This window comes from Mastomys coucha, unplaced genomic scaffold, assembly GCF_008632895.1.
Source record: "Mastomys coucha isolate ucsf_1 unplaced genomic scaffold, UCSF_Mcou_1 pScaffold5, whole genome shotgun sequence".
NCBI classification, from domain to species: domain Eukaryota; kingdom Metazoa; phylum Chordata; class Mammalia; order Rodentia; family Muridae; genus Mastomys; species Mastomys coucha.
Genome location: NW_022196911.1, coordinates 24,102,733 through 24,129,007, shown reverse-complemented (window position 1 = coordinate 24,129,007; position 26,275 = coordinate 24,102,733). Strand labels below are relative to the sequence as shown.

General features: G+C 46.9%; 2 protein-coding genes across 4 annotated transcripts in view; both read right to left on the bottom strand.

Moving 5' to 3' along the window:
* Window positions 1–7,457, bottom strand: part of Eci1 (enoyl-CoA delta isomerase 1) — a 12,050-nt gene extending 4,593 nt beyond the window's left edge. Inside the window, exons 1-3 of the mRNA XM_031353765.1 lie at window positions 7,362–7,457; window positions 7,160–7,246; window positions 851–978 (exon numbers count right to left, since the gene is read on the bottom strand). Coding sequence (XP_031209625.1) covers window positions 851–978; window positions 7,160–7,246; window positions 7,362–7,401 — 255 coding nt within the window. The 5' untranslated portion in view covers window positions 7,402–7,457. The remainder of the gene's footprint in view (window positions 1–850; window positions 979–7,159; window positions 7,247–7,361) is intronic.
* A 637-nt stretch (window positions 7,458–8,094) lies between these two features.
* Rnps1 (RNA binding protein with serine rich domain 1) lies at window positions 8,095–19,380 on the bottom strand. 3 transcript variants are annotated; one of them, XM_031353763.1, is made up of 9 exons: window positions 19,261–19,313; window positions 18,830–18,951; window positions 15,907–16,087; window positions 15,525–15,680; window positions 13,780–13,971; window positions 12,473–12,575; window positions 11,835–11,988; window positions 9,445–9,586; window positions 8,095–8,933 (listed from the first exon to the last, which is right to left on the bottom strand). In XM_031353763.1, the coding sequence occupies exons 3-9, from the start codon at window positions 15,975–15,977 to the stop codon at window positions 8,834–8,836; spliced, it is 918 nt and encodes a 305-aa protein (XP_031209623.1). In that variant the 5' UTR covers window positions 15,978–16,087; window positions 18,830–18,951; window positions 19,261–19,313; the 3' UTR covers window positions 8,095–8,833. The 3 variants fall into 3 exon arrangements, with proteins under 3 accessions (XP_031209623.1, XP_031209622.1, XP_031209624.1); XM_031353762.1 differs by lacking the exon at window positions 18,830–18,951 and having other exon boundaries at window positions 19,261–19,380; XM_031353764.1 differs by lacking the exons at window positions 15,907–16,087; window positions 18,830–18,951 and having other exon boundaries at window positions 19,261–19,353.
* Window positions 19,381–26,275: the final 6,895 nt, after the last annotated feature.

The window sequence follows — 26,275 nt, the reverse complement described above, 5'->3', positions numbered from 1 at the left end:
TTCTCTGTGTAGCCTTGGCTGTCCTGGAACTCATTCTGTAGACCAGGCTGCCCTCGAACTGAGAAATTCACCTGCCTCTGCCTCCTAAATGCTAGGATTAAAGGCGTGTGCCACCACTGCCCGGCTGGGTTCTGAGTCTTCTAAGTCACATTCAAACTCTCACCTCTGGTGCCTGTGAATATGGCCTACATAGAAAAAGCTTATTCCCACAAATAATATGAACTTTTGATTTCTTCCTGGCATCAGGGATAGTAGAAGCAGCAGCAGGAACTGGCTGAACTGATGCTCCCCATTAGCTGGAAATGTAGCTCGTCCAGGAGCATCCCTAGATGAACTATTCTCTCCCTTCTCTCAGCTGATGCTGTCTCCTCTATTCTGGGGGCAGTCATCTTTATCACTAACATCGTTCCCGTGAAGCCGCCACTCATAACACAAACATCAAACCCCATTACTTGTGTGATCTGTCCTAATTACAGCATTCTCTCCCCTTTCCTCTGCTTGGCTTTTTTGTTTTGTTTTGGCTTTTTTGTTTTTTGTTTTTTTTTTGAGAAGGCGTCAGAAGATTAGAACAGACTGCCAGAGTTAGTTTGAGGACAAGCAGGGCAATTCAGAAGCTGAGAGAAGTCAGATTTTAAACCACCAAGAGAAAAATTACAACAGAAAAATAAAAAATACTTTTACAGGTAAATGCTTGGAAACCTGCTTTCCAGGAAAGTGTCCTAGAGGTCCCTAGTGGTGATTAGGAGTGCCTGGTGACTCAGTCCCACATGATAGAGGGCTCCAGACCTTCCAGGTTCTCACTCCTACTGCAGCCAGGGCTGGGGTGTATGTGGCTTGAACGGGCACATACCGAAGTGAGGATGACACCTCGGATGCTCTTGTCATTTTCCAGCTTCTCCAGGCTGATGACGAACTCTGTCAGAAACTCTAAGCTGAGGGAATTCACTGGAGGGTTCCTGAACTTCATCACAGCAATCCCTGGTGTAGAAAAGAGGGGATCCTCGAAAAGGGCTTCGTCCAAGCCACACCTGCCCACCCCTGGCCCTTGGCCTGGGCATCACCCCACATACACAGAGACTCACAGAGAAACATAAATAAAATTTGAAATTAAACTAAATGTACGATAAAGTGTCTATCTACCTACCAGAGATATCCCAACCGGAGGCAGGAGACACATGCTGCCAGTCTCCTGTGGCAGTCAGTCAGGCCTCCCTGGCTTTGCCAAGGTAGTTAACAGTTTCAGGGAGCTATGCCAGCCTGGGAAGGCATCACCTTATTAGTCCAGAGAGGAGAGGGAAGTGGCTAATAGTCCCATCTGCTCTGGCTCAGCAAAAATAAGCCAGGTTGTTTTTGTTTTGTTTTTTGGACACAGTCTCACTATGTAGACTTGGCTGTCCTGCAACTCACTGTACAAACCAGGCTAGCCTCCAACTTGAAGAGATCCACCTGCCTCTGCCTCTGAGTGCTGGGATGAAAGGTGTGTGCCACCACTGCCTGGCAATTTTAACTTTTAAAAAGCAGGCAGATCTCCATTTTAGGTCAGCAGGGCTACACAGATCCTGCCTCAGAAACAGAACACCTGCCCCCCAAATAGGGAATCTGCTTTCATTTTCTATACAGAAAACGTAAAAATAAACAGAAACAAAATTTAAAACAAATCAAACAAACAAAAAACCCACCTTGTAGCACCTGGGAGCCCAGGCAAGAAAATCAGTGAGCGCAGGATTCCATTTCAAAATAATATATAAAAATACTAACTCCAAATTACATCTAAAGACTCCCTGACCTGAAGGCTGGGCCAAAGTCTCATTAGGAATGAACTTTAAAAGACCGTAAAAGGGTTGGAAACATGACTCTGTGGGAGGCAGAGGTAGGGGAATCAGGAGTTCAAGGTCATTTCTGGCTAAACATACAGTTGGATGCTATAGTCTCTGAGTGCTGCAAGAGCTGTCAAGGTGCAGGCCCTAGGCTGCAGCTGCCGAAAACAGTACCACGGGAGCTATCAACTGGTGGCACCAAGACACTTCCTCAGCCACCACAGGGGCTGTTCATGGTATTCAGGAGCTGTTCACAATGGTGGCACCTTTCCTGCCTCAGCCCACAGCCTTCATGAAATAACCCCTGTAGGAGCTGTCCTGCAGGTGCCCACAATGCTTACACCTCCTCTCCAGCCCCCCCAAGCAGCTCAGCAGCAATGGCCTCAGACAAAGCTGACTGGGGCCAGGAAGGTCTTCTTTTTTTTTTAAAATTATTTATTTATTATATATAAGTACACTGTAGCTGTCTTCAGACACCCCAGAAAAGGGCATCAGATCTCATTATGGATGGTTGTGAGGCCCCATGTGGTTGCTGGGATTCGAACTCAGGACCTTTGAAAGAGCAGTCAGTGCTCTTAACCTCTGAGCTATCTCTCCAGCCCCCAGGAAGGTCTTCCCATCCCAACCCATGGGCCTGATGCAGGAACTCTTTTTTTTGGTAGGGTTGAAAAACTCTACCAAATCTTGGGAAGCTCAGGACATAAAATCTTACCAATCTTCAATCCGGAAAGCTCTGCTCTGAAAAGTCCCACCCCTAAGAAAGCCTATGTAAGCGGGCCTTTTGCTCAGTCCCCTATGTAAGTCAGCCTTTTGCTCAGTCCCCTATGTAAGTCAGCCTTTTGCTCAGTCCCCTATATAAGTCAGCCTTTTGCTCAGTCCCCTATGTAAGTCAGCCTTTTGCTCAGTCCCCTATGTAAGTCAGCCTTTTGCTCAGTCCCCCGCTGTCTGCTCCTGGGAGCAAAGGCAGCCACTCCTAGATTCGCCCCTCTGTGTCCTGGACCCTCCAATAAATCTCTTTTATGAGATTTGCTGCCTTATGTGACTCTCATTGGTAGAAGACAAGAATCAATGAAGAGATGAAGGGAAGAGGACAGGCCTGAGGCTCCTGAGCTACTCAGTTCAGCTGGGGAGCCCCTCCTCTAGGACCTGCAACCTCTCTGCTGAGGACACTTCCTCTCAGAGCTGTGTGGTTCCGGTGTCTCCAGATGCCTTTCCATTGAGATGCTGCCCCATCTCACAGCTGTGTGGTTCCTGGGCCCCTGTGTCTCAGGACACCCTTCCATTTGGATACCTTTTCCCCTCAGAGCTGTGTGGTTCCTGGCTTCCAAGTCCTAGGATGCTCTTCTACCTGAGCAGAAACAGTTGGATAGGCCAGTGAACTACATGAGACCCTGTCTCAGAAAAACAGAATGCCAGGATGAGGTCAGATTAGAATGGGCCTTATGTTCAACAGGACTGCTGTCCTCATGAAAGGAGAGATACAAGAAGGCCATATAAAGGCAGTGGCAAAGGTCTGGGTTGTAGATCAAGTCAGCATGGAAGATAAAGCACTTGACATCTAAGTATAAGGCCTGGGGTTCAGATCCCTAGAACCCACATACAGGCTGGATATGCAAGGCCCTCGTGATTCCAGCACCTTGTGGGCAAAGACAGGATTCTGAGAGCAAGCTGGATAGCTGTACTAACTGGAATTTGCAAGCTCTCAGAAAGACTCTGCCTCAGTAGAGTGGAGAACGCACGCACACGCGGGCGGGCGTGCGCATGCACGCGCGCGCACACAAACACACACACACACAGAGTAAAAGGAGTACCCACAAGCTAGAGGATACCAGGGGGCAGGGCTGTACCAAAGGTCAGAAGATGCAGAGGAGGAGACCCTCTTGGAGGAAGCCAGGGGGCAGGGCCCTACCAAAGGTCAGAAGATGCAGAGGAGACCCTCCTGGAGGCCACCAGGGGGCAGGGCTGTACCAAAGGTCAGAAGATGCAGAGGAGACCCTCCTGGATGCCACCAGGGGGCAGGGCTGTACCAAAGGTCAGAAGATGCAGAGGAGAGCCTCCTGGAGGCCACCAGGGGGCAGGGCTGTACCAAAGGTCAGAAGATGCAGAGGAGACCCTCCTGGAGGCCACCAGGGGGCAGGGCTGTACCAAAGGTCAGAAGATGCAGAGGAGACCCTCTTGGAAGCTTCAGAGGAAGCACAGTCCTTCCATGGCTTTGGACTTTACACATCAGCCCAGTGTGCTGTATCCTCTACCCACAGACCTCCATTTCCTGGCATAAGCCACCCAGTCCTAAGGGCACAGGAATCATATGGTCTTTGAATGGCACCTGCCTCAGGCCCGAGTGTTCCCCATCTTTCCAGTATCCACAGGTGACCATCTGGTTTTTAAGGCAGTCCACCTGCCTAGAGATTCAGGGCTGGCCAGGAACCTACTTTAGTTAGAAGTAAAGGTTTCCTTGACACCCCCAAACCTCCTAACACTGTAGCTGCTTGCCACTTCCACTGGAAGCAGACTGTATCGTGCTCCAAGCCTCAAAGACACCAAGGAGAGGGCTGGCAAGATGGCTCAGCGGGTAAGAGCACTGACTGCTCTTCCAAAGGTCCTGAGTTCAGATCTCAGCAACCACATGGTGGCTCTCAACCACCCGTAATGAGATCCGACGCCCTCTTCTGGTGCGTCTGAAGACAGCTACAGTGAATTACGCCGCATCAAGAGGGCCAGACACACGCATAATGGCTCACAGCCATCTGTACAGCTGCAGTGTACTCATACACATAAAATAAATAAAATAAAATAAATCTTAAAAAAAAAAAAAAAAGACACTAAGGAGCCGGCAGCAGACACAGATCAAGCTGTGCCATGACTTTGGTGTCTTGCAAGATGGCAGTGGGCAGACCTCTCTTGACTGTTCAGCTCCGCCTGTCCTTACATCTTTCCTGTCTTTAATTCATCCGTTTGTGCAATTCCTCCTGTCCTTCTGTACTAGCGAGTCCCATGTCTTCAGAGGAAGAGGCAACAGAAACCTCTCCGACCCAGATATGCAAAGAGCTTTCTAGTAGGGGATCAGCTCACTCACACTCATTTAGCCATCGAAGCTGAAAATGCTGGAGTCAGGTGCCCTTCCACTGCCCTTGGCCCCTTGTGCACGTGCATTATTTGTAGTCTAAGTGCAAAAAGCCAGGGCCAGTCTCCAAGGGTACTGGCTGCCACTGTCACCTGGCACTGCTGAAAGGACTCCCAAATCTCACGGGGCATATCTGGCTGAGGGCGTAGGTGCCAAGTGGGTTCTGTCAAGACCTTTGATTTAAGAGGAAGAGGTAACTGTGGCCTAGTTACAGGCCTGCATTGGACAAACACCACAAGTTTAGTTGGAAGGATAATATCTGAAAAATCTGACACAGCAGTGGACACTAGGGGAAAGGTAATGAGGCAAAAGGTGATCATGAGCTAACAAAAGAGAGAAGAGATGAACTTGGTCATTGAGGGAGCAGTAACCAACTTCCTGGAGCAAAGTGTGTAGCATATAAAATCTTCTTGAATGGTGAGTTGAGCAGAATCTAAAACCAAACATAAACGCTGCTGGCTTTTGGCACAGCTGATTTGAGGAGTATGTCCATTAGAAGGATGCACTAGGCCAGGAGAAATAGTGAAACAGGCCAAAGAGCCCACTGTCATACAAGGTCAACCTCTGCCAAAGAAGCCCTGTTATCAACTTGGAAAGAGACTATTTCTGTGCCGGCAATGTTCAGTCTTTAGGGTGTTTATGTGTTGGGGACTTAAAAGTGTGAGCAAGAGGAAGCTGGAGAGATGGCTTACAGGGCCTGGGTTCATTTCCAGCACTCTCACGGCAGCTCATAACTGTCTGTAATTGCAATTCCAGGGGATTTAACATCCATTTTTGGCCTCCTCAGGCCAAAACAAACAGGCATGCAAAAACAAACAAATATACAAACAAAAAACAAAACCCCAAATCCCAAACTTATGTACATAATAAAATAAATTGTTAAAAAAAAAAAAAAAGTAAAAGAGTGTGCCAAGCACTTCTGATCACAGCTCTTGGGAGGTAGAGGCACGTGGGTTAAGTTCAAAGGTCAGTCTCAATGACACAGTTAGATAATGAGTTCCAGGCCTGGGATAAATAAAATCCTGTTTCAAACAAACAAAACCAACAAAAACCCCATAAGCTAAAAGAACATATGGATTTTTTTAATTTTGCCTTTGAAATATAGGAACCATTAGATCTACAAAACCAAAATAAATAAAACTGGTTGCTATTTTACCTTTGCTTTTTTACTGGAGCTATATGTGCCACTTACTTATTACTTAAGATTGTGATGACATATACATGATAGTCTAAATGTCCAGTCACTTTTAAGTGTGTAATCCATTGACTTCGCCATGGTATAGTTATTACCTCTACCCACTCTAGTATTTTTATTTATTTACTTTTGTGGTACTGGGATTAAAGCCCAGTATCCAGGCCTGGCACATGCTAGACAGTTCCTACTATTAAGGCACCTCTCTCCAGTGCACTAATGTTCTAGCAGTACTACCTATCACGTAGGAGATCCAGACTTTGACTTCCATGTCTAGGTGGAATGCTCCCTTCCCCTATAGGTGCCAAGAGTTTCTGTTGAGAGACCAGGGTTAGGGTCAGAATGTGATTCTAAGCTCTAGACCCAGCTGTGTCCTCCTCTCCCAGGTTTTCTTCCATAAGTGCATTATCACTTGTCCTGGAAAATTCCACTCTTCTCCTCCAACCACCCCCCCCCCCCCCCAGCACCATCACTTTGAAAAACAGGCTCTATATGTAGCCTAGGCTGGCCTCAACTTCACCATCCTCCTGCCTCTTCTGCCTTGTGAGGCAGTTCTGTGCTTCCTAGGCATTCTGTTGGGGGCAGGGAGTGACCCTACTTACAGCTCCCAACGTTAACTAGGAAAATAGCTGCTGGGGTCTGTGCCACACTCCAGTATTAGGAAAATATTCAAAAATAATTCCAATCACTTTTGTGTCAGATTTTTGAGACACTGTCTCATGTGGCTCAGACTGGCTTCAGCTGAGTTTACAAGCATGAGCCACCGCAGGAAGCTATAATCATTCTTAACTAATAGTTTAAGTAACAGACCATAACTTTAGAAACTTTAACCAAAACTTTAAAAACTCACGCGTTCTGTCATTTAAATCACCTGGTATGAACTTAAACAGAATCTAAGTTTATGTGAGTTTATGCTCACTGCTTTTGGAAATTGAAAGCACTTCACTGTCGGCCAGACCTCACACGGAGCTTGTGGTCTCGGCGCCTGAGGTCACTCTACTCATCAGAGCCGGCCCTCCCACTCACCTGCCGCGCCCTCCGTCTCCACCAGCACCCGCTTGTTAGCGAAGCGCCGCGCGCCGTCCACGACCTCCCTGCGCCCGAGGCGGGATCCTGTGGACAGCCCGGAGCACGTTAGCAAGCAGGCCCAGACTCTCACCACCGCCGCCCGGCACCCAGCCCTCTCTCTGGGAGGCCGTGCACCAGCGCTCCCGCCCTGGCCACGCACCCGCGTGCAGCAGAACGCGACTCGCTGCGGCCAGCGCCATCTTGGTTATTAGTGGGACTACAGAAGCAGTGACTTCGCTTCCAGCCCAGCGTTGAAGACTCCTCCTCTCGGGCCGACCCCGCCCCCCACAAGGTCAAAGTTGGCTAGTCCGCGGCGTCCAGAGGACTGGATGGATCCCCCTAGCTACCAGCAGCTGGCATCTGACTAGATATTGAATGAGCTCCTGCCAGGGACCGGGCCAGTGCGGGGGCGGGGTGTGTCACACAGAGCTTTCGTTCCTGCCAGCAGTCTGTTGGAAAGAGCTGCCAGATCTCATGCAGGCACTTTCAGAGGAGCTGGGATTAGGGACATAAATTAAGGTTGGCAGAATGGATGCATGGTAGTGAAGAATAGAGCCTGGGAGACCTTCTACCTAGGTTTCTTTCCCTCTATAGTGTATTTTTATTTGCTTGATACTGAAGGGGCACGAATACAAGACGTCTTCCTTCCCGGTAGACTTTTCTTCTGTGGTGCACCAGTATGAGACAAGAGAGATTGTCCCTCCCATCTTCCCAGCAGGGCAGCAGCTGCAGTCTCCCCTTCTCAAGAACAGGAGGCCTCACCACCTGTCCTCCTGGCTGAGAGCTCTCAGAAATGCGGGCGTTGGGGGATTAAACTCTTAATCCCCAAAATTCTTAGTTGAGTCACACAAATTGTGACAGTTCTGGACTAAGACAGTGAAACCAGCACTCAATTTGCATTCTAACCCTAGGTTTTATTCAACACTATCCTTTCACTCTACATAAGTACAAACACAAACTTATCTAAAATGCAAAAAGTTATAAAACTCAAAACAAATTTTATAGTATTGACTGTACAATGAAAGCAAAAAGGGGCAATGTACACATTGCCAAGGTTAACCTGCAACATCACCATGAATGGCAGGTGACAATGGGGGTGGGGTAGGCTTCATGAGGACCCTGTAGAACTGGCTCATCAATTCTAGAAAGTAAGAGACAAGTGGGAACAGAAAAGATAACCATTTGTGGAAGAATCTTTCAAAGGTCTTAACCCTCAAAGTTGAGTACTCAGTAGGGGGTGGGGGCATGGGCAGGCCTAACAGCAGCAGCTTGGTCCTTTCCACAGGTGTGGCACAGCGACAGCAAGGGTTTGACCAGGTTGTCTGACTGGTTCTGGGTCATCTGTGGAAAACGGTGGGCTGCCATAGGTTCCAGTGGGCTCTGCTACCAGACTATCAAGAACTGAAGGGGTGAACTTTCTGGCCAGAAAATTATAGGGTACCTCTATGGGCACAGTCTTGAATCAACACACCTCTACAAGCCAGAATCCTCCTGCAGAGGAAAGATCTCAACTGCTGGCTTCAAAGCCTACCGGTAAGGGATCCTTCTCTACAGATCCTAATTTGGCTAGAGAAAAGGACAAAACTGACTCTGGGAAACATAAGTTACAGAGGTACAAATCAATGCTCCTGCTTATCGGGAGGAGTTGGAGCTGGATCGGCTCCTGTGGCGGCGGCGGCCAGGAGAACGAGACCTTCTACGCACAGGGGACCTGCGTCTTGGGGATCGAGACCTGTGGGAAGAGAAGCCCAGTTAGCCAAAAGTACAATCTTTACGCAGGACAGCTATGGGACAGACTGGCCTTTCTAAGACAATCCTGTTTTTGTTCACAACCCTAAACTGTTCCCTCACCCCATTTTGGTTTTTCGAGACAGGGCTTCTCTGTATATAGCGGGCTATAGTCTGGATCTCGATCCATGAACCAGGATCTGCCTGCCCCTGCTTCCTGGGTGCTAGGATTAAATGTGTGTGCCACCCTGCCTGGTCCCTCATTATGAAAGATAGAGGGTCTCTCTTGGGACTCACAACAGTTCAGACTTTAGAATTGGTTCCTTTGAAGGAACTCATCTGCCTGTCAATAACACATACTCTGACTGTCCTTTCTCTGGCCAATTCCCAAGTACTACAAGCTGACCGACCTGCTTTCTACACCCACCCCAGAGGACTAAGCCATCACAGCCATTTAGGTTTATAAATCATACAAAGAAGCAAGATGGGTTAAGGACAATTCCAAATTGACTCACCTTCTCCTCATCCGTGGGGGTGACCTACGCCACATGGGAGGTGGTGGAAGCATTCTCCTGGGAGGGCTGAATCGCCGAGGTGGTGGCCGAGGCCAGGGTGCCAACACAGCAGTAGCAGTGATCTCTTGGCCATCAATTTGTCCTGTAGGAAACAGGAACAAAACCCATAAAATTTCTAATTAATACATCACACTTTTGGTGTGGCAGTACATGCCTGAAATCCCAGCCTTCAGGAGGTAAAGGCAGGGGAGCACCCTTAGTTAGCTTAGGCAACATGTATTACCTCAAAATGAAACAAGACAGGCATGGTGGCCCATGCCTTCAATCTTAGCATCTAAGAAGTAGAGACGGACCAGATGGATTCCCAAGACTCAGCAGCCAGCTTGGTCTACAAATTAAGGTCAGACCAGCTAGGAGTTATGTAGGGAGATCCTGTCTCAAAAGCAAAATCACTACCTACCCTAGGGAAGCACCAAGCTAGGTGCTCAGCATACCAAGGTAAACAATCCCAGAACCACCACAGCAGGAAAAGGGCAGGAGATCTAAGAGACACTACTTGAGGCACTGGAACAGCTTCTCAGAAGACAGATAAGCCCCACAAAATTGTGTTGAAAAGAATGTGTTGAAACCTGCTAGACAGAAAGGCACAGAGCACCAGCCAACAGTGACAAGATAGCACGGGGCTACCATGGAGAATAGGGGGCTCTTGAGTGTCAGGAAGTGCCACTAGAAGCTGAGCTTCCTGTTTTTCGAGACTGGGTCTCCCACATAGCTCTGGCTGTCCTGGAACTCACTATGTGTACCAGACCAACCTGGAACTGAACAAATTCAACTGCTTCTGAACTGTGGGGATTAAAGAAGTGCGCTACCAAATCTGACCTTGAATTTTCTTCTTTAAGACAACAGGAAGCTCAGGCTGAACTAAAGAAAAGGGACCTGCTTGAAAACTTCTGCAGCATTCTACATGAACTAATTTCCAAACAGAGAGAAGGAAAAGTATAGAAATGATCTCAAAGGTAGAGAGAAAAGCACTGCAGGACAACAAACCCCAGTAATTCAGAGTTCAGAAAAAAAGCAAAGAACACTGAGGTGCAGGACACCTACAGCGACAGCCTCCACATCTAGGGCTGCTCCTGAGAGCACAAACCCAGTTTAGTGTTAATAAGGGGCACAGCTCCTACCTTAGGAGTAGCCGGAGGCTAATTCAGGTACACTCATTTTCACTCCAAAGGTTTAACATAACTTATCCCAGTTGCCAGAAGACCACTCTAGATTTCTCTCGTTTCCTGAATTTTTAACTGATTACCAAGTGCTCACTAGGCCAATACCAGATTATAGGCAGATTTATCAGACCAAGTTGATAAGCAATGATATAGGTGGCTCAATTGGAACTCCTCAAACACTTGAGGGAGCCTGAAGTAGCAGGTAAGTATCAAAGAAAATCCATACTCAAAAGCAATCATTAAAAAAACAAAACAAGGTGGTGGTGGCACATGCCTTTAATCCCAGCACTTGGGAGGCAGAGGCAGGCAGATTTCTGAGTTTGAGGCCTACAGAGTGAGTTCTAGGACAGCCAGGGCTACACAGAGAAACCCTGTCTCGAAAAACCAAAAGACCAAACCAAACCAAAAAAACAAAGCCGAAACTGTACACCCGAGGCTTCTACGGTTCCCCTAACACAGACTGATGGTCCAGACTGCAAGCTGCCAGTTCTCAGCCCTAGCATCCTACATCCTAGACCTAGAAACAAATTTCACATTCTTTAAGATACTGATTCATAGACAAAGTGGAAATTGGCCACCAAAAACCATTCCTAAGTGCTTGTGCTTTAAAAACCACTCCACTAACACAAACTTTATAAGTCCTTTTTTTGAGACAGGGTTTGTCTGTATAGCCCTGGTTGTCCTGGAACTCACTTTGTAGACCAGGCTGGCCTCAAACTCAGAAATCTGCCTGCCTCTGCCTCCCAAGTGCTGGGATTAAAGGCGTGCGCCACCACTGCCCGGCATAAACATTAAGTCTTAAGAGATAGATACACTGTATAAAGTCAGCACATGTATAATGCAGCGAAGCAATCCTTAAAATGCTGACATGTTGGCAAAATAAAAAAAGGATACATTTAGAAAATACTCCCATTTTAAGGCCAAATATATTCTTTGTGAGAAAAGCTTCATTTTTAACAGATTGAAGATTTCTTAAAATGTTAAATATATTCATATTTGCCGGGTTTTTCAAGAATAACAAGTGCTTCCTAAAACATATTTTTGGTACACACACCTCTATTGAGTAAGATCCACCTGGTTTGGAAATCTCCTTCAGGGTCCCACAAGCAATCAGATCTCTCCAAGGACAGAGGTGATAGGGCTGAGGGCGGACCCAGAATCACTGACCTCCATCCATGTGTTTCAGTGCCTTCTCTGCTTCATCTGGATTCTCAAATTCCACATATGCATAGCCTTTGGATAGATGAGGATGCATCCTTTCTACAGGCATGTCAATCATCTTAATTTTCCCATAAGTAGAAAATATTTCCATGATATGATCCTAGAGAGAGAATGGTTTTCCCTGTTTGCCAATCCATTACTTAATTGTCAAAGGGAATTCACTAAAAGCTGAGTAAATCCCCAGTAGTGCCACCTGGTAATATGTCACCAGGGCCAAAATCTCTGGGACAAAGTCTAATAAATAAGACCATTTATTTAAGTAAATAATAAATGTAGCAGCATTTTAAAAAAAGACTTGTACACTGTAGCTGTCTTTCAGACACACCAGAAGAGGGCATCAGATCCCATTACAGATGGTTGTGAGCCACCATGTAGTTGCTGGGAATTGAACTCAGGACCTTCAGAAGAGCAGTCAGTGCTCTTAACTGCTGAGCCATCTCTCCAGCCCACAGCAGCATTCTTATCAAGTCATGGGTTGCACATACATCGTTCTCCAAATGGACTACATTGTAGGTGCACCTGCTGCCTGACCCCAGCTTGTCCAGCCACACCCCCACCAACCTCTGTGGATCTGTGGTTCTCACCTTGGTCACATTCCTGGTGAGCCTTCCGATGTGCACTTTGGTAGGTTTAGGGGACGGGCTCCGTCTTTTCCGCTCTTTTTCATCTCTTTTAGGTGGTTTGGACCTGGGGGAAAAAAAAGAAAAAAAAAAAAACCCAAACAAACCAAAAACACTCAGAATTTTCAACATATTCCAAGTACAGTGGGTTTGGGGGTAGAGTTCAGGATAAAGTCCCAGATTTGGACCTCAGCTCTGAAAAAGAAAAAATATCGGCTATGTGTGTGCTGGTTGGTATATGCCTAACATCCAAGTACCGAGAGGCCAAGACAGGAGGAATACTAGGAGTTTAAGCCAACCTGCACTGCCTAGGCCTAGTGAGACCCCGCCTTGGCAACAAACAGTGAGGGTTCTTCTTAGCTTCAACAGCTTCTAGAAGAGTTTCTTAACAATTCACCTATGTTATCTATGGTCTGAATGAAAATGGCCCCATAAGCTCATATATTTGCTTAGATACCGCGGAGTGCACTATCTGAAAAAAAGCAAGAGGTATGGTCTTGCTGGAGGAAGTGTGTGATGGGAGGTGAGCTTAAGAAGCTTCAAAAGCCTAAGATAGTCCAGTTTCTCAATTTTCCTGCTACCTTTGGATTGAGATGCACAACTCTTCAGTTACCATGTTTGCCTGTGTGCCACCATGCTCTTTACCATGAGGATAATGGACTAAACCTCTGAAACTATAAGCCTGCCCCAATTAATCCTTTGTAAGAATTGCCTTGGTCATGGTGTCTTTTCACAGCAACAGAACACTATGACTATCCCTGATTCAGAAACCAAATTAAGACCCCTTCAAATTTGTGTGTCTATTTTACTTCTGTGTGGGCACGTACATGGAGTTAAAGAATAACTTGTGGGAGATGTCCTTCTCAGCTTCTCCTTTGTGTATTCTGGGAATGGGTACTCTGTTTGACAGGCTTGGCATCAAGCACCCTCACTGACTCAGGCATCCTGCCCACCAACTCCTTTTACTCACTTTCTTTCATGTCTTTTTGAGACAGGCTCACATGTAGCCCATCATGACCTCAAATTTCTGACCATCCTGCTACAAACACTGCATGTACCACTGCAGTTCCCTGCACTTGTGTGTTACTGTGCATATGTGGCAGTCAGAGGATAACCATGGGAGTTATCACATGCCACCATGTGGGTCCTGGGGATTAAACTCAGGCTGTTAAGCTCGGCAGCAAAGACCTTTAGCTGCTGAGACGTCTTGTCAATCCAAACTCCTTTTCTAGTAACTATGGTAATGAGCAGGCTTGCCATTCTGAACTCACTTGGAGCGGGACCGCCGCCTGTTGTCATGCCTGCGCCGAGAAGGGCTTGGGGAGCCAGAAGAGCTGCTAGAGCTGGAGCTTCGGGATGTGCTGGAGCTTCCTGAGCGGCTGGATGCAGAGGACGAGCTAGAGCCACTGCTGGAGCCTGTGCTGGTGCTAGAGCCCGAGCTGGAGGTTGAGCTAGACCTAGACCTGAGGACAAGGTGGGGTTGTCACAGAGTCACATTCCTGCACAGGCTTGACTGCTCAGGAGGGTATTGTTCTCTTGGTTAAGCCCCACTTCATTAGTAATGGCATCTGACAAGTCCCAACACTGCATGAGACGGGCTGTTGTTTGTCTGGTTTTTTTTTGAGACAGGGTTTCTCTGTATAGCCTTGGCTATCCTGGACCTTACTCTGTAGACCAGGCTGCCTCTGCCTCCTAAGTGCTGGGATCAAAGGCCTGTGCCACCACTGCCCAGTGAGAGAGGCTGTTGTTACCTACACAGAATCCTTATTTTTACCAATGAAGAAAAAGTAGCAGACTCGCAAAAGTCAGATCAACAGGGCTGAAGACCAATTCAGGCAGGTTTTCAACAACAACAACAACAAAAAGAAAAAAAAGGGGGGCTGGAGAAATGGCTCAGAGGTTAAGAGCACTAACTGTTCTTCCAAAGGTCCTGAGGTCATTCCCAGCAACCACATGGTGGCTCACAACCATCTGCAATGGGATCTGATGCCCTCTTCTGGTGTGTCTGAAGACAGTGATAGTGTACATCAGTAATGGTTTCCAGCACCCACATGGCAGCTTACAACTGTTTCAGGGACCCAGCTTTCTAGTTTCAGGGGACCCAGTGCACCTTCTGGCCTGTATGAGAACTAGGCACACACATAGACACAGCCAAAACTCATTAAAAAAAAAAAAAAAGCTCCTGACTGAAGCCACTCAATCTCAATTCAGAATGAATACATACTTGCAAGAGAAACAATCCGATCCATACATTACCCAAACATCACACTTTAGTATCATAGAAGAGTCCATATTCATAAACATATATCACAGCAAGACCATGTAATATATATAACGAAACTCAATCAGCATGCTATATTAGGGTATTATCAACAACCCTAGGGTCTGTTTTCAAAGTAGTTAAGACAAGGTAGTCTTTCCCTGGGCAACCAGCTCAATTCAATTAGCAGGCTGCAGGTACCAAAGACACCCTGTATCGAAAAGCCAGGCAGACAGCTCCTAGGGAGCCACACCCGTTGCACAAAGCTGCTGTCATTCTCAGTTCAACTGGGCTTGCTCACTAAAGATCATCACACCTGGGCTTGTCTCTCTTGGAAGGGACAGGGTCAAGGGACGCTCACTGGAGTATCAGTCACCCCTTCAAATCAGTTGCAATTTTGCCCTATTTCCATAGGCCCCCAGGTCTCAGGCAAGGCTCTAAAGTAGGGGACTGGGTGGGGAGGGAACAATCACAGTGCAGTTACCACCCACACTCCCACCAGTTATCCCTCATCTACCGCACTGGAAGCCTAACAAATTCTCACTGGTTCCCTAGAGTGAACTTGGGTGAAATGGACCTAGGTTTGTTTGTGGGAACATAGGAAGGACAGATGGTCTTCACATGTTCCCAAAGGAAGGAATTTGACACCCAAAGGCTAATCTCTGGCCTCGACAACACACATGTGTCACCCCCTCCCCCCAAAGAAGTTCTTGGAGGGTTTCACAGTGAAGGAAGACATGGTTCCCTCTGCCCCACCTGGTGCTGCTGCTTCCGCTTGAAGCACTGCGTCTCTTCCGAGTCTTATCTCTGCCACGATCCTTCTCACTTGACTCTTTAGTGGCCCCTTTATCTTTAGATCGATCCTTGGACTTCTCATCTGATCGGTCCTTGCGTTTGGTAGGAGAAGGAGCCCTGCACAGTAAAAAAGAATGTGAGGTTGCAAGCTCCCTTGACCAAACCCTGAGATAGCAACCCAGTAGTGGGGTCCAAAAGGATGACTAAGATCCCAGGTGATCACAGAGCAAAATCATCTGTGAATTAGGGCACTCACTGTACAACAACAAATCTCCCCTTTCTGAGGGTCCTCAAACAGCAAGCACCCCCAAGATAGCACTAGAAAAATCTTACAGAGGATTACCTAGTGCTGGACTTTTTATTATTTTCTTTGACTCCTAGCAAGCTCTTCTTTTTCACTCCTGATAAATCCATTCTCCCCTTCTTCAAGGCAGCAATGTCGGCCTCACTTATCTGAACTCTCACTTCTAACTTGGGTCTGAGAAACGATCCCTAATCGATTGCAATTTACGCCAAAGAGCAGCCTAGTAACAAGATAAAAGGATTTAAATAGAGTAAACCAATTGACAAAGCATCAAATCTACTTTGCATCAAAAAAGTTGAGCGCATAAGAAGGAAGCACAGCAAATAGCAAGTGTCCACACAGCCTTTACCCTCAGGGGACCGTCCTCATTGCTGCACGGAGGCCTTCCCTACTCTTAGTTTTTTTTTTTTAAAATTGGAAAAAAAGATGCAAATTGTATTACCCATCTAAGGCACAGGCATATTAAAATTCTGTGTTTTCTTAATGAGATGGGAGAGGTAATTACCATTGGTTTTTTAGGGCCTGTCCCACACTAGAGTTTACTAAGTTTGATGATGAGCCACCTGTGGGTGGCTTTCAAAATACTAGATACCACAATGGCCTCAGAGGAGAAAACCCAGATTTGTCTTATTGGCACAGTTTTCTTTAGAGATGCAATGAGTAATGAGCAAATGTCACTTTGAGTGACAAGCACCAAAACATTACTCAACACAACACAATGCACAAAACATCTCGGGAGAGCATTAAAGTAGGACCAAAAGCTGGAGTGGTGGTGCAAGCCTTCAATCACAGCACTGGGGAGGCAGAGGCAGGGTGATTCAGAGCTAGTTCCAGGACAGCCAAAGCGACATAAAGAAGTCCTGTCTGGGAGAAAAAAAAGAAAACAAAAAGGCAAGAAAAAGTAAGACTGTCAGGTAGGTAAGCTATAAACAAATACGGGGGAAATTTGACTTGTTAGATCTAGGCGGAAGTCAGGTAGGCACAACTGTGTACACCTTTGAATAGACTGAGATCTTATAGTCAGAGTTAAGGGTTTAGCAATAATGCTAAGTAACAGCAAGTACTCAAACAGAGACCGCTAATTTCCCCTGTGCCTTCTCATGGAGCAAAATACAAAAAAAGGCCTCAGGATACATCTTAACTCTTCTTTCTCACCTTCCTCAACTGTATGGAGAGAACACACCATTTCAGAGACAGGGTACTTCTAAATGCTGCTGAGTGAGTCTAGCCCATGAGAACAGCTCCCCTCCATTATTTTGACAAATAAAAATGGCAAATGATTACCTATCTAGCTTCTTTCCAGGGCTATAACATCTTTTCAAGCTGTTTTCTCATGGTCTGAAGTAAGCAAGCATGTCTGTGTTTCAGGCTTCTAGTGCCTTCTTTGTTGTGGCACTCATTCTTACACACACACACACACACACACACACACACACACACACACGCTATTGTGTAGCTCCGGCTGTCCTCGAACTCACAGAGATTTCCCCACTTTTGCTTTTCAAGTGCTCGGATTAAAGCTGTGCCACAACACCCTGCTGGAACTCATTCTTCCTGTCTCCTGAGTACAGGAACCAAAGGCTTATTTATTCTATTAAAGACAAAGTCTCTAGCCCAGGCTGGCTTCAAATGTTCTATGTAGGATGACTTGAATCTCCTGCCTCCACCTGGGATTATAGGCTTTATATATGGGGCTGGAGACTGAAACCAGGGCTTTGTGCACAACAGGCAAAAGCATACTACCAAGTAAGCATTCCTGACAATTAGTTCCCAAAAGCCTTGCTTGGCTAAATCAATCTATCAGTCTGGCAAGGAACTCAGCTAAAAGCTCAGTGATGATATTTGATTTCTGAATGCTTAATAAACTATGTCACAGCTCAGCTCACTTTTGGGTGAGATCACTTACAGCAGTGCTGTCCATGAGTGTGAATCATGAGCACATCCTTAAATTTCCTTTCAGCCAAATCACAAAAATTAGCAAAACCTTTATCTCCCCCCCCTCCTGCCCTCAAGAATTGGGGAATGAGGCTCTCTGAGTTCAAAGGCCAGTCACGTCTACAGAGCTAGTTCCAGGACAGGCAAGGCTACACAAAGTAACCTTGAGCACAGTGCATGCAACAAGAACTCTACCACTGACTTTTTACTGACAGTCCAAAACTAAAGGCTTTGTTTTTTTCTCTTGAAACACGGTCTCACCTGGCTAGCCTAGGTGGATCAAGCTAGCCTCAAACAGAGTGCTGGGATTAAAAGCAGTGTGTGGGTTCCAAAACTAATTTTTAATAAAAACGAGCATTACCTTTGTAACATATAACCACATAAAATTACTAAATTTCTTGGTTTTCTATACTAAGTCATTTAAATCTGGTATGTACTTTTACATTTCAGTTTGGGTTGCTATCCAAGTGCTTCACACCAGTGGCAAAGAGTAGAGATTGTCCTTGTGCACCCCCACGCCAACCTGCCAGAATGTACTTAATGAAACAAGCAGAACCCATTTTTAAGCAGTCTACAAATTATGAACCATGGAGTAAGCAAACACTTTGCTGGGTGTGGTCGGGTGCTAGAGAGCAAAGCTGAGGGTCTCTGTTCACACAAGCTCAGGTAACAGCTCAGGACCTTGGCCACCTCTCCCATCCTCCGGAAAGGTGTGCGTCCAACAGCCAGAGAGAGGAGAAAACAAATAGTTAAATCTCGAGCAGAGGGCGTTTTGGCAATCTTCAAAGCACTCTCTACATATAAAAGCGCATCTGAGACACAGTGCCTACGAAGTAACACAAAGGTAGAGAAGAAAGCAAGCCTACACCACGTCTCTCTACCATCAACCATAACCTTCCCATAGTTCCCTTTGAGCTCCGTAACCGTGCTCAGCCCATGCTAGGTCGGATCCTCAAGGTCCAGAACTGAGAACTGCACATTGGAATCCGATAAACACTCGTGAAAAGAGATCTAAAAGGAAACCAACCTTTTAGGCCGGCTCGCAATCTGCACCGTCCGCTCCGGCCACATACATCGGCCTCGCCTCCCACCCTCTTTCTCCACTCACTACTCAGGTCGGGCCCGGCGTGGCGAGCCTAGGTCTCCAGCCTGACAAGAAAACAAGAGAAGCGACGGAGCTCGCAGCTGCTGGAGTCCGCTGGCTAAATTGCTCGCCGCCGAGAGAACGGTGCGGATCACCCTCCCGTCGGTGACCGCCTCGACCACTTCCGGGCCGCGGCCTCGACACCTCCCACTCCGCCCGATCTCAACTACACTCTCTTCGGGCTCTGCTCCTCGCCGGCGGGCCTCTGCCGCACTGCGGAGCTGCGGAACGCGACCGGCTCCACGATGCGCCCCGCCAAGCCCGGCAGAAGGTCGCCAAAGCTCGGATGCGGCCGGATTCCTACCCCGACTTACATCTTCCCAAGGCCGCCGCCTCCTCCCGCTCTTCTCAGACCCGGACGCCGGCGCAACTCTGTCGTCAGAGAAGCGGGAAGGCGCAGACGTCGTCGCGCGGCGATGACGTAGCACACTCAACCAATGCAAGCCAGCTGCGGACTGAAGGACAGCCAGTGTTTGTGGGCGGAGCGTCGTAGCGTTTACGCGCTTTTGGTTTTTATCTTTTTCCTGACTGGAGGCTGGTCTAAGCTTTCCTGGGCTTGATTTGCGCTTCCTGAGGCGCGCGGGTGATTGGTTGACCGGCACCGGAAAGTTGTGCACTTTGGCGCCTACCGGATCTGTGTGAATGGAGCTACTCGGGTTGCCTTTATTACCTCTGCTGTCCTTAGGGTCTAAGGCTGTGCACCCTGCTGAGGCCGCGCTCAGCTATTGTATAGGGACAGGCTGGTACAGACGGTGAGTTCGTACCGTCAAAATTCTGGTAGTTAGTGGTGATCACGTAATCGCGGTCTCCGTGCTGTTGGGAGTCAGCTGACTGGGTGCAGCGGGCGGCCGATGAGGCCAGAAAGAAAAGGAGTTTGAGGAAATGTTGAAGACAAGGTGCAGTAGAGGAGGTTTCTCCAAGGTGACATTTCTGACAAGGGTGCGTGGGGCAGAAGGAATAGCAAAGGCGTTCAGGCTCGCTGGGAGAAGAAGAGGCACGCTAGTCTGGACCGGGGTTACCGTCAGTACCTTCACCTGCAAGGTCTTTGCCCACCATAGTGCCCGCCTCCCAACTTTGCCTAGCACATTCTTGCTCGGTGATTATTTGCGGAAGAAAGGGATATGCACACAGTCCCCGCGGTTATCTAAGTAAATTTAAGGCAGGAACGAAGAAAGAGGAACAGATCTAAGGTGAGCTTCTGGAGGAAGGAACAAAGGGTGACTTAGATTTGGATTACAAATTGCTGTGAAAGATAGGAAAGAAGCCACTGTGCAGCTTGGTGACCCCGGAGAGATGGAGAGAGGCAGAGAGAGGCAATTATCTCGGTCCAAAGAACTGGGCCCAGGACAGCCAGGAAGAGGAGCCTGCTTCTGAAGTCTGCTCTCCTGAGGCAGTTCATTTTGGGGGTTGGGGTTAGCAGATCTAGACAGTTTGGTTGGGTACCCTTGTTGGATTTAAGATTATTTGATGTATAGGATATTTAGGATAAGCTGATTTTCCTGCATTGCTGTCATGTCTGTTGGGGTCAGACATGAGTGGTAAGTGGATGTTAGCTGTTCTCTGGAGAATTGGAACTCAGAATGAAAACAAACAGTCTGGGTTATTCACACTAGAACGGCTGAGAATCAGTAGCTTTCTAAAAAACTAGATGCCTTTGTAGTCTTAATCTGGTGCTGAAATCATAGAGGATTCCTGGTTTTCAGCACTAGTTGAAAAGCTGAAGAAGCTGGGTTCTGATATTAGTGAAAGATGACAGCAAAAAGGTAGACAGACTTATAAGAAAAAAGCAACAAAGCAGACCTTCCTATGGAGAAAGGGCTGGTCAGCTTTAGGTTGGGTCTCCCCACTTAACACAATCACAAAATCACTCACAGGTGTGCCCCCCCCATGCCTCTTGGTTAATTCTGAATTCAATCAACCAAGATTGACAACCAAGATTAACCATCTCAGTGGGTGAGAAGAGCAGTGTTCCAGGGACTTCAGGCAGTTCTTGTAGAGAAAGGGCCCTTGAGGCTCTGTGATGAGGTGGTGATGGTCACCCAGGCAGTATGTATCATTTGAAGACTTAGTGGAGTCTGTGATTAGGGAGGCTAATAGAGTTTTTGGTCCAGAACAGCACGAACACCCTAGAAACCTAGTGACCCTACATGGCTGGTAGGGTGAGGACAGAGCTGGGCTAACAGCTTCTCCCCTCCTTTCCCCGCTAATGTTCAAAGTAATTTAATTTGACATGCGTATAAGCTTTAACACAAAATAAATCTAAAAGCATAACTTACTTAGATGTGTTGATAAAACTTGTTGCTCAATATTATGGGCTTTATAAATCAAGTGTAACATCAAGCTGCTGAGCTCTGAAAGCTGAGCATCCTGGCTTTTACCATTTTGAGGACTAGCAGAAAGATTGTGGGAACCGAATCTCTGGACCCTTCTTTATTTCCTTCCAAGAGTCCAAGCATTACTTATACCAGCCTGTTGTGAACCTATTGAGGCCAAGATGGCTAAGAGCCACTGAGCTAGGATTTTCAGAGACCAAGGAGGGCATCTGTAGCCCTGGTTTGCTGGAAGAAGCATGAGTAGCTGGCCACGGTTGAGGGGTGATGTGAGCCTTGGCAAGTATTCTAAGCTCCCTTCCTTCTTAAGGTTCAAAGCCAGCCTGGTCCACAGAGTGAGTTCCAGACAGCCATGGCTGCTATACAGAGAAACCTTGTCTCAAAAAACAAAACGACAACACAATCTGGGGATCATCCTGTGTCCACTTCCAAGTGGTGGGATTTAGGTGTTATCATCATACTGGGCCCACATGAGGCCTTCCCCACACTTATATCCTCTCTAAGAAGTTCTGCATGCAGTGACAGCGTTTCAGTTGAGCCACTTTTTTGGGCATATAAAACTAAAGGAAGAAGCACAGCGGCTGTCCTATAGGACTTGCTCTAGAACCCATGGGAACTGGGTCAGGTCATGAGAAACAGAGGAAACAGCCTTGCTCCTTGAGTCCCTAGGAAGAACTAGGCAGCCAGGTACAGCAGCCACCTGAGAAGAGCTTGGGCCTTGCTGGTCTGGAAGAGAATGAATGTGAAAGGGACAGGCTAGACTACTGTCTCAGTAATCCACATGCTAGTCCTCAGAACTGCATAGCTGTATAGCTTAAAAAGAGCCAATGAAGATGGGTCCCGAGGCCTGCTCTTGGCTCTGCTGTTGATATTCCAGTACTGAGTACCTAGCACTGTACCCAGTTTTTTTAACATGCTATTCTTATTTTTTTCCTGCTATTCTTAGGTCTGTCTTTCTTCCTTACCTCTCTCCTTCCCTCCCTCCCTTCATCTCTCTCTCTCTCTTTATTCCTTTCTGTTTTTGTTTGTTTGTTTTTTGTGACAGAGTTTCTCTCTGCGTAGCCCTGGCTGTCCTGGAACTTGATCTGTAGACTAGGCTGGTCTTGAATTTAGAGATCCACTTGCCTCTGCTTGCCAAATGCCTGGCTCACCTACTGTCTTAGGGTTCTCTGGAGTCATAGAACTTATGGGTAGCCTCTATACAGTAAGGGAATTTGTTAATGACTTAGAGTCTGTAATCCAACTCTCAACAATGGTCAGCGGCAGCTGTGAATGGAAGTCCAAGCATCTAGCAGTTGCTCAGTCCCACAAGGCAAGCTGGTGAAGAAGAGAGAATAAATCTTCCCTTCTTCCAATGTCCCTTATGTAGGTCTCCAGCAGAAGGTGATGCCCAGATTAAAGGTGTGTGCCACCGTGTCTTTAATCCCAGATGACCTTGAACTCAGAGATCTGCCTGTTTTAGTCTTCTGGGATTCACAGCCACTCTGCCTCAAGATCTCCATGGCAAGATCCAGGTCAGAAACTTGTATCTCCCAGCCTCCAGGTTAGGATCACAGGTGAGCCTTCCAATTTGGATTGTAGTTCATTCCAGATAGAGTCAAGTTGACAACCAGGAATAGCCACAACAACCCACCCCTTGTCAACTTGACACAAATAATATGTCATGTCCACATGAAACAATAACAAGGTCATGAACACAACTAACATGATATAACTATTGCTCATATAAATGCAAACTCATTTGTAAATTTACAATCGGGCATTGTCCCTTGGGAACATTCTTTTAGTGTCTGAACATAAATACAAATTGATGTTAAAGAAATTGGAAGAAAAACGAATGTATTCTTTGTTTGTTTGTTTTTGTTGGTGGTGGCGGTTTTTTTTTTTCCCCGAGACAGGGTTTCTCTGTATAGCCGTGGCTGTCCTGAAACTCACTCTGTTGACCAGGCTGGCCTCGAACTCAGAAATTCGCCTGTCTCTGCCTCCCAAGTGCTGGGATTAAAGGCATGTGCCACCACTGCCTGGCTGACAAATATATTCTTAACAAAGTAAGACAGAAGCATTCATATTACTTTATAATCCTCGTTTCTGCAAGTGAGTATATGGCCTTAGCTGGTATTTATAACTACCTTCCTCTACTAACCATTCTGTATTTCCTTCACCCTCGGCAAGCACCTCAGCAGACCTTGGCTCTTTTCCTGGAGGAGTGACCCATACCTTCATTCCTAATGGGTCTGCATCCTTTGTCATCCTGCTTGGATTAGGCTGTTGTAGTTTCCCATTGACTTTAATCACAGGACATGGAAGTACTAAGAGACGTACTAAGGAATGTCGTATACTCCAGACATAATCCTGCTTACTTTCTTTGTGGAGAAGCAATCCAATTTGCCCATGGTAATCTGGATCTATCACTCCTCCTAACACTGTTATTCCTTTCTTAGCCTGTTGGTTTAAGGGCATTAGAAGCCCAATATGACCAGGGAAGTCTGAGCTTCCAGTTCAATGGAATGTTTGTTGTGGCTCCTGGTATGAGCACTACCCTCTCTGGAACTAAAACTTCTAGGCCAGCAGAACCTAGAATTGTGAGGACAGGAAGCAAAAATTTTCGTAGAGGGTCATTAGGAGTGATAGTGAGTGAAACTATTCCTTTTTCCACCCCTTGATTTCTGGACCCATGGATCCTGGCTATGGGGGAAACTGTACCACATGTTGGACACTGATTCAAAGCATATACTGCCTCTTGAAGAACTCTGCCCCAGCCCTTCATGCTGCTGCCACCTAATTGGCACTGTAACTGTATCTTCAAAAGGCCATTCCATCTTCCTATCAGACCAGCAGCTTCAGGATGATGGGGAACATGGTAAGACCAGTGGATTCCATGGTCGTAGGCTCACTGTTGCACTTTGCTGGCTGTGAAATGCGCTCCTTGGTCAGAAGCAATACTGAAGGAATACCATGAGGATGGATAAGGCATTCTGTGATTCAAAATCACAGATGGTGATTTTGGCAGAAGCATTGCATGCAGGAAAGGCAGATCCATAAGCAGAATAAGTATCTACTCCAGTAAGAACAAAACGTTGTCCTTTCTACAGAGGAAGTGGTTCAATATAGTCAACCTGCCACCAGGTTGCTGGCTGGTCACCTCGAGGAATGGTGCCATATCTGGGGCTCAGTGTTGGTTTCTGCTGTTGGCAGATCTGGCATTCAGCAGTAGCTGTAGCCGGGTCAGCCTTGGTGAGTGGAAGTCCGTGTCGTTGGGCCCAAGCATAACCTCCATCTCGGCCACCATGACCACTTTGTTCATGTGCCCATTGAGCAATGATAGCGATGGCTGGGGAAAGAGGCTGACTGCCCACCAAATGCGTCATCCTATCCACTTGATTATTGAACTCCTCTTCAGATGAAGTCACCTTTTGGTGAGCATTTACATGGAACACAAATATCTTCACATCCTCTGCCCATTTGGAGAGATCTATCCACAGACTTCTTCCCCAGATGTCTTTCTCACCAATTTTCCAATCATCATCTTTCCAGGTCCCTGACCATCCAGCCAATCCATTGGCTACAGCCCATGAGTCAGTGAACTATTGTACATCTGGCCATTTCTTCCAAACAAACTGTAATACCATGTGCACTGCCCTAAGTTCTGCCCACTGTGAAGATTTTCTTTCACCTGTATCTTTCAGGGTTTCCCTGGAAAGGGGTTGTAATGCTGCAGCTTCTGGATGGTGCCTGCATAATATGCATAGCCATCAGTATACCAGGTCCTAGTCTTCTCTTCAGTCAGCCGATCATAGGGAACACCCCATGGGGTTATAGGCACATGCTTGGCAGCAGATGGCATTGTAACAGAAGTAGAGACCATTTGAACAACTTCTTCATGTAACTTGCTTGTGTCTTCGGGACCTGCTCTGACCCAATCACGTATAAACCACTTCCATTTGATAATAGACTGCTGCTGTGCACATCTTATTATGACTTGAAGGATCTGATAGCACCCAGCTCATGTTGGGTAATTCAGGTCACATGGTAACTTGGTGTCCTATTGTCAAATCTTCAGTTTCCACTAAGGCCCAATAGCAGGCCAAGAGCTGTTTTTCAAAGGGAGAATAGTTGTCTGCAGATGATGGTAGAGCTTTCCTCCAAAATCCTAAGGGTCTCTTCTGTGATTCACCTACAGGGGCCTGCCATAGGCTCCAAACAGCATTTCTACTTGCCATGGACACCTCAAGTGCCATCGGGTCTGCTGGATCATATGGTTCAAGTGGTAGAGCAGCCTGGAAGATTCTGTGGTTTTGGTTAGCTGGGGCTGAAGAATCAGCTGTGATTAACAAGATACCAGAACCACTAAAGCGAACCTTTGTGTTACTGGGACTATTGATGCTGGTTAGCTGGAGCTAAGAAATTATCGGTGATTAAGAAGAGACCAGCATCACTGAGGTGACATCTTCTGGGAAGTGTTTTCTGAGAGCAAAGAGGCTGTGTTCCAGAGATAGTCAGGGTTGTATCTCATGCTGTGGCTGGACTCGGTAATGTGTAAGAGTCACCCAGGTGGTACTGGTTTTGAAGGCATGAAGGGGTCATGAAGAGCAGCTGAGGCTGGACACTGTGAGAAGCCATTGTTGCTTAGTGTGGTAGCTTTTAATTCCAGTATTTGGGAGGCAAACAGGGACATATCTGAGTTTGAAGATAGCCTAGTCTCCTGAGCGTTCCAGGCTAATCAGGGCAACATAGTGAGATCTTGTCTCAAAACAATAGAGGAACTGGAGCAGTGACTCAGTGGTTAAGAACACTTCTGCACACAATGAGATTCATGCACATCCATGTGAGCAAAACTCATACACATAAATAAATATTGAAAAAATTAAAACAAGCCGGGCAGTGGTGGTGCATGCTTTTAATCCCAGCACTTGGGAGGCAGAGACAGGTGAATTTCTGAGTTCAAGGTCAGCCTGGTCTACAGAGTGAGTTCCAGGACTGCCAGGGCTATACAGAGAAA

What these genes read in the sequence shown, in the direction of transcription:
- Rnps1 (XM_031353762.1), bottom strand. Translation starts at nt 15,977, where the DNA reads ATGGATTTATCAGGAGTGAAAAAGAAGAGCTTGCTAGGAGTCAAAGAA. An exon ending in AATAAAAAGTCCAGCACTAG is followed by an intron (nt 15,681 to 15,906) that starts GTAATCCTCTGT and finishes TTTACTGTGCAG; the next exon opens with GGCTCCTTCTCCTACCAAAC. An exon ending in ACTGAAACACATGGATGGAG is followed by an intron (nt 9,587 to 11,834) that starts GTCAGTGATTCT and finishes TGTTTCCTACAG; the next exon opens with GACAAATTGATGGCCAAGAG.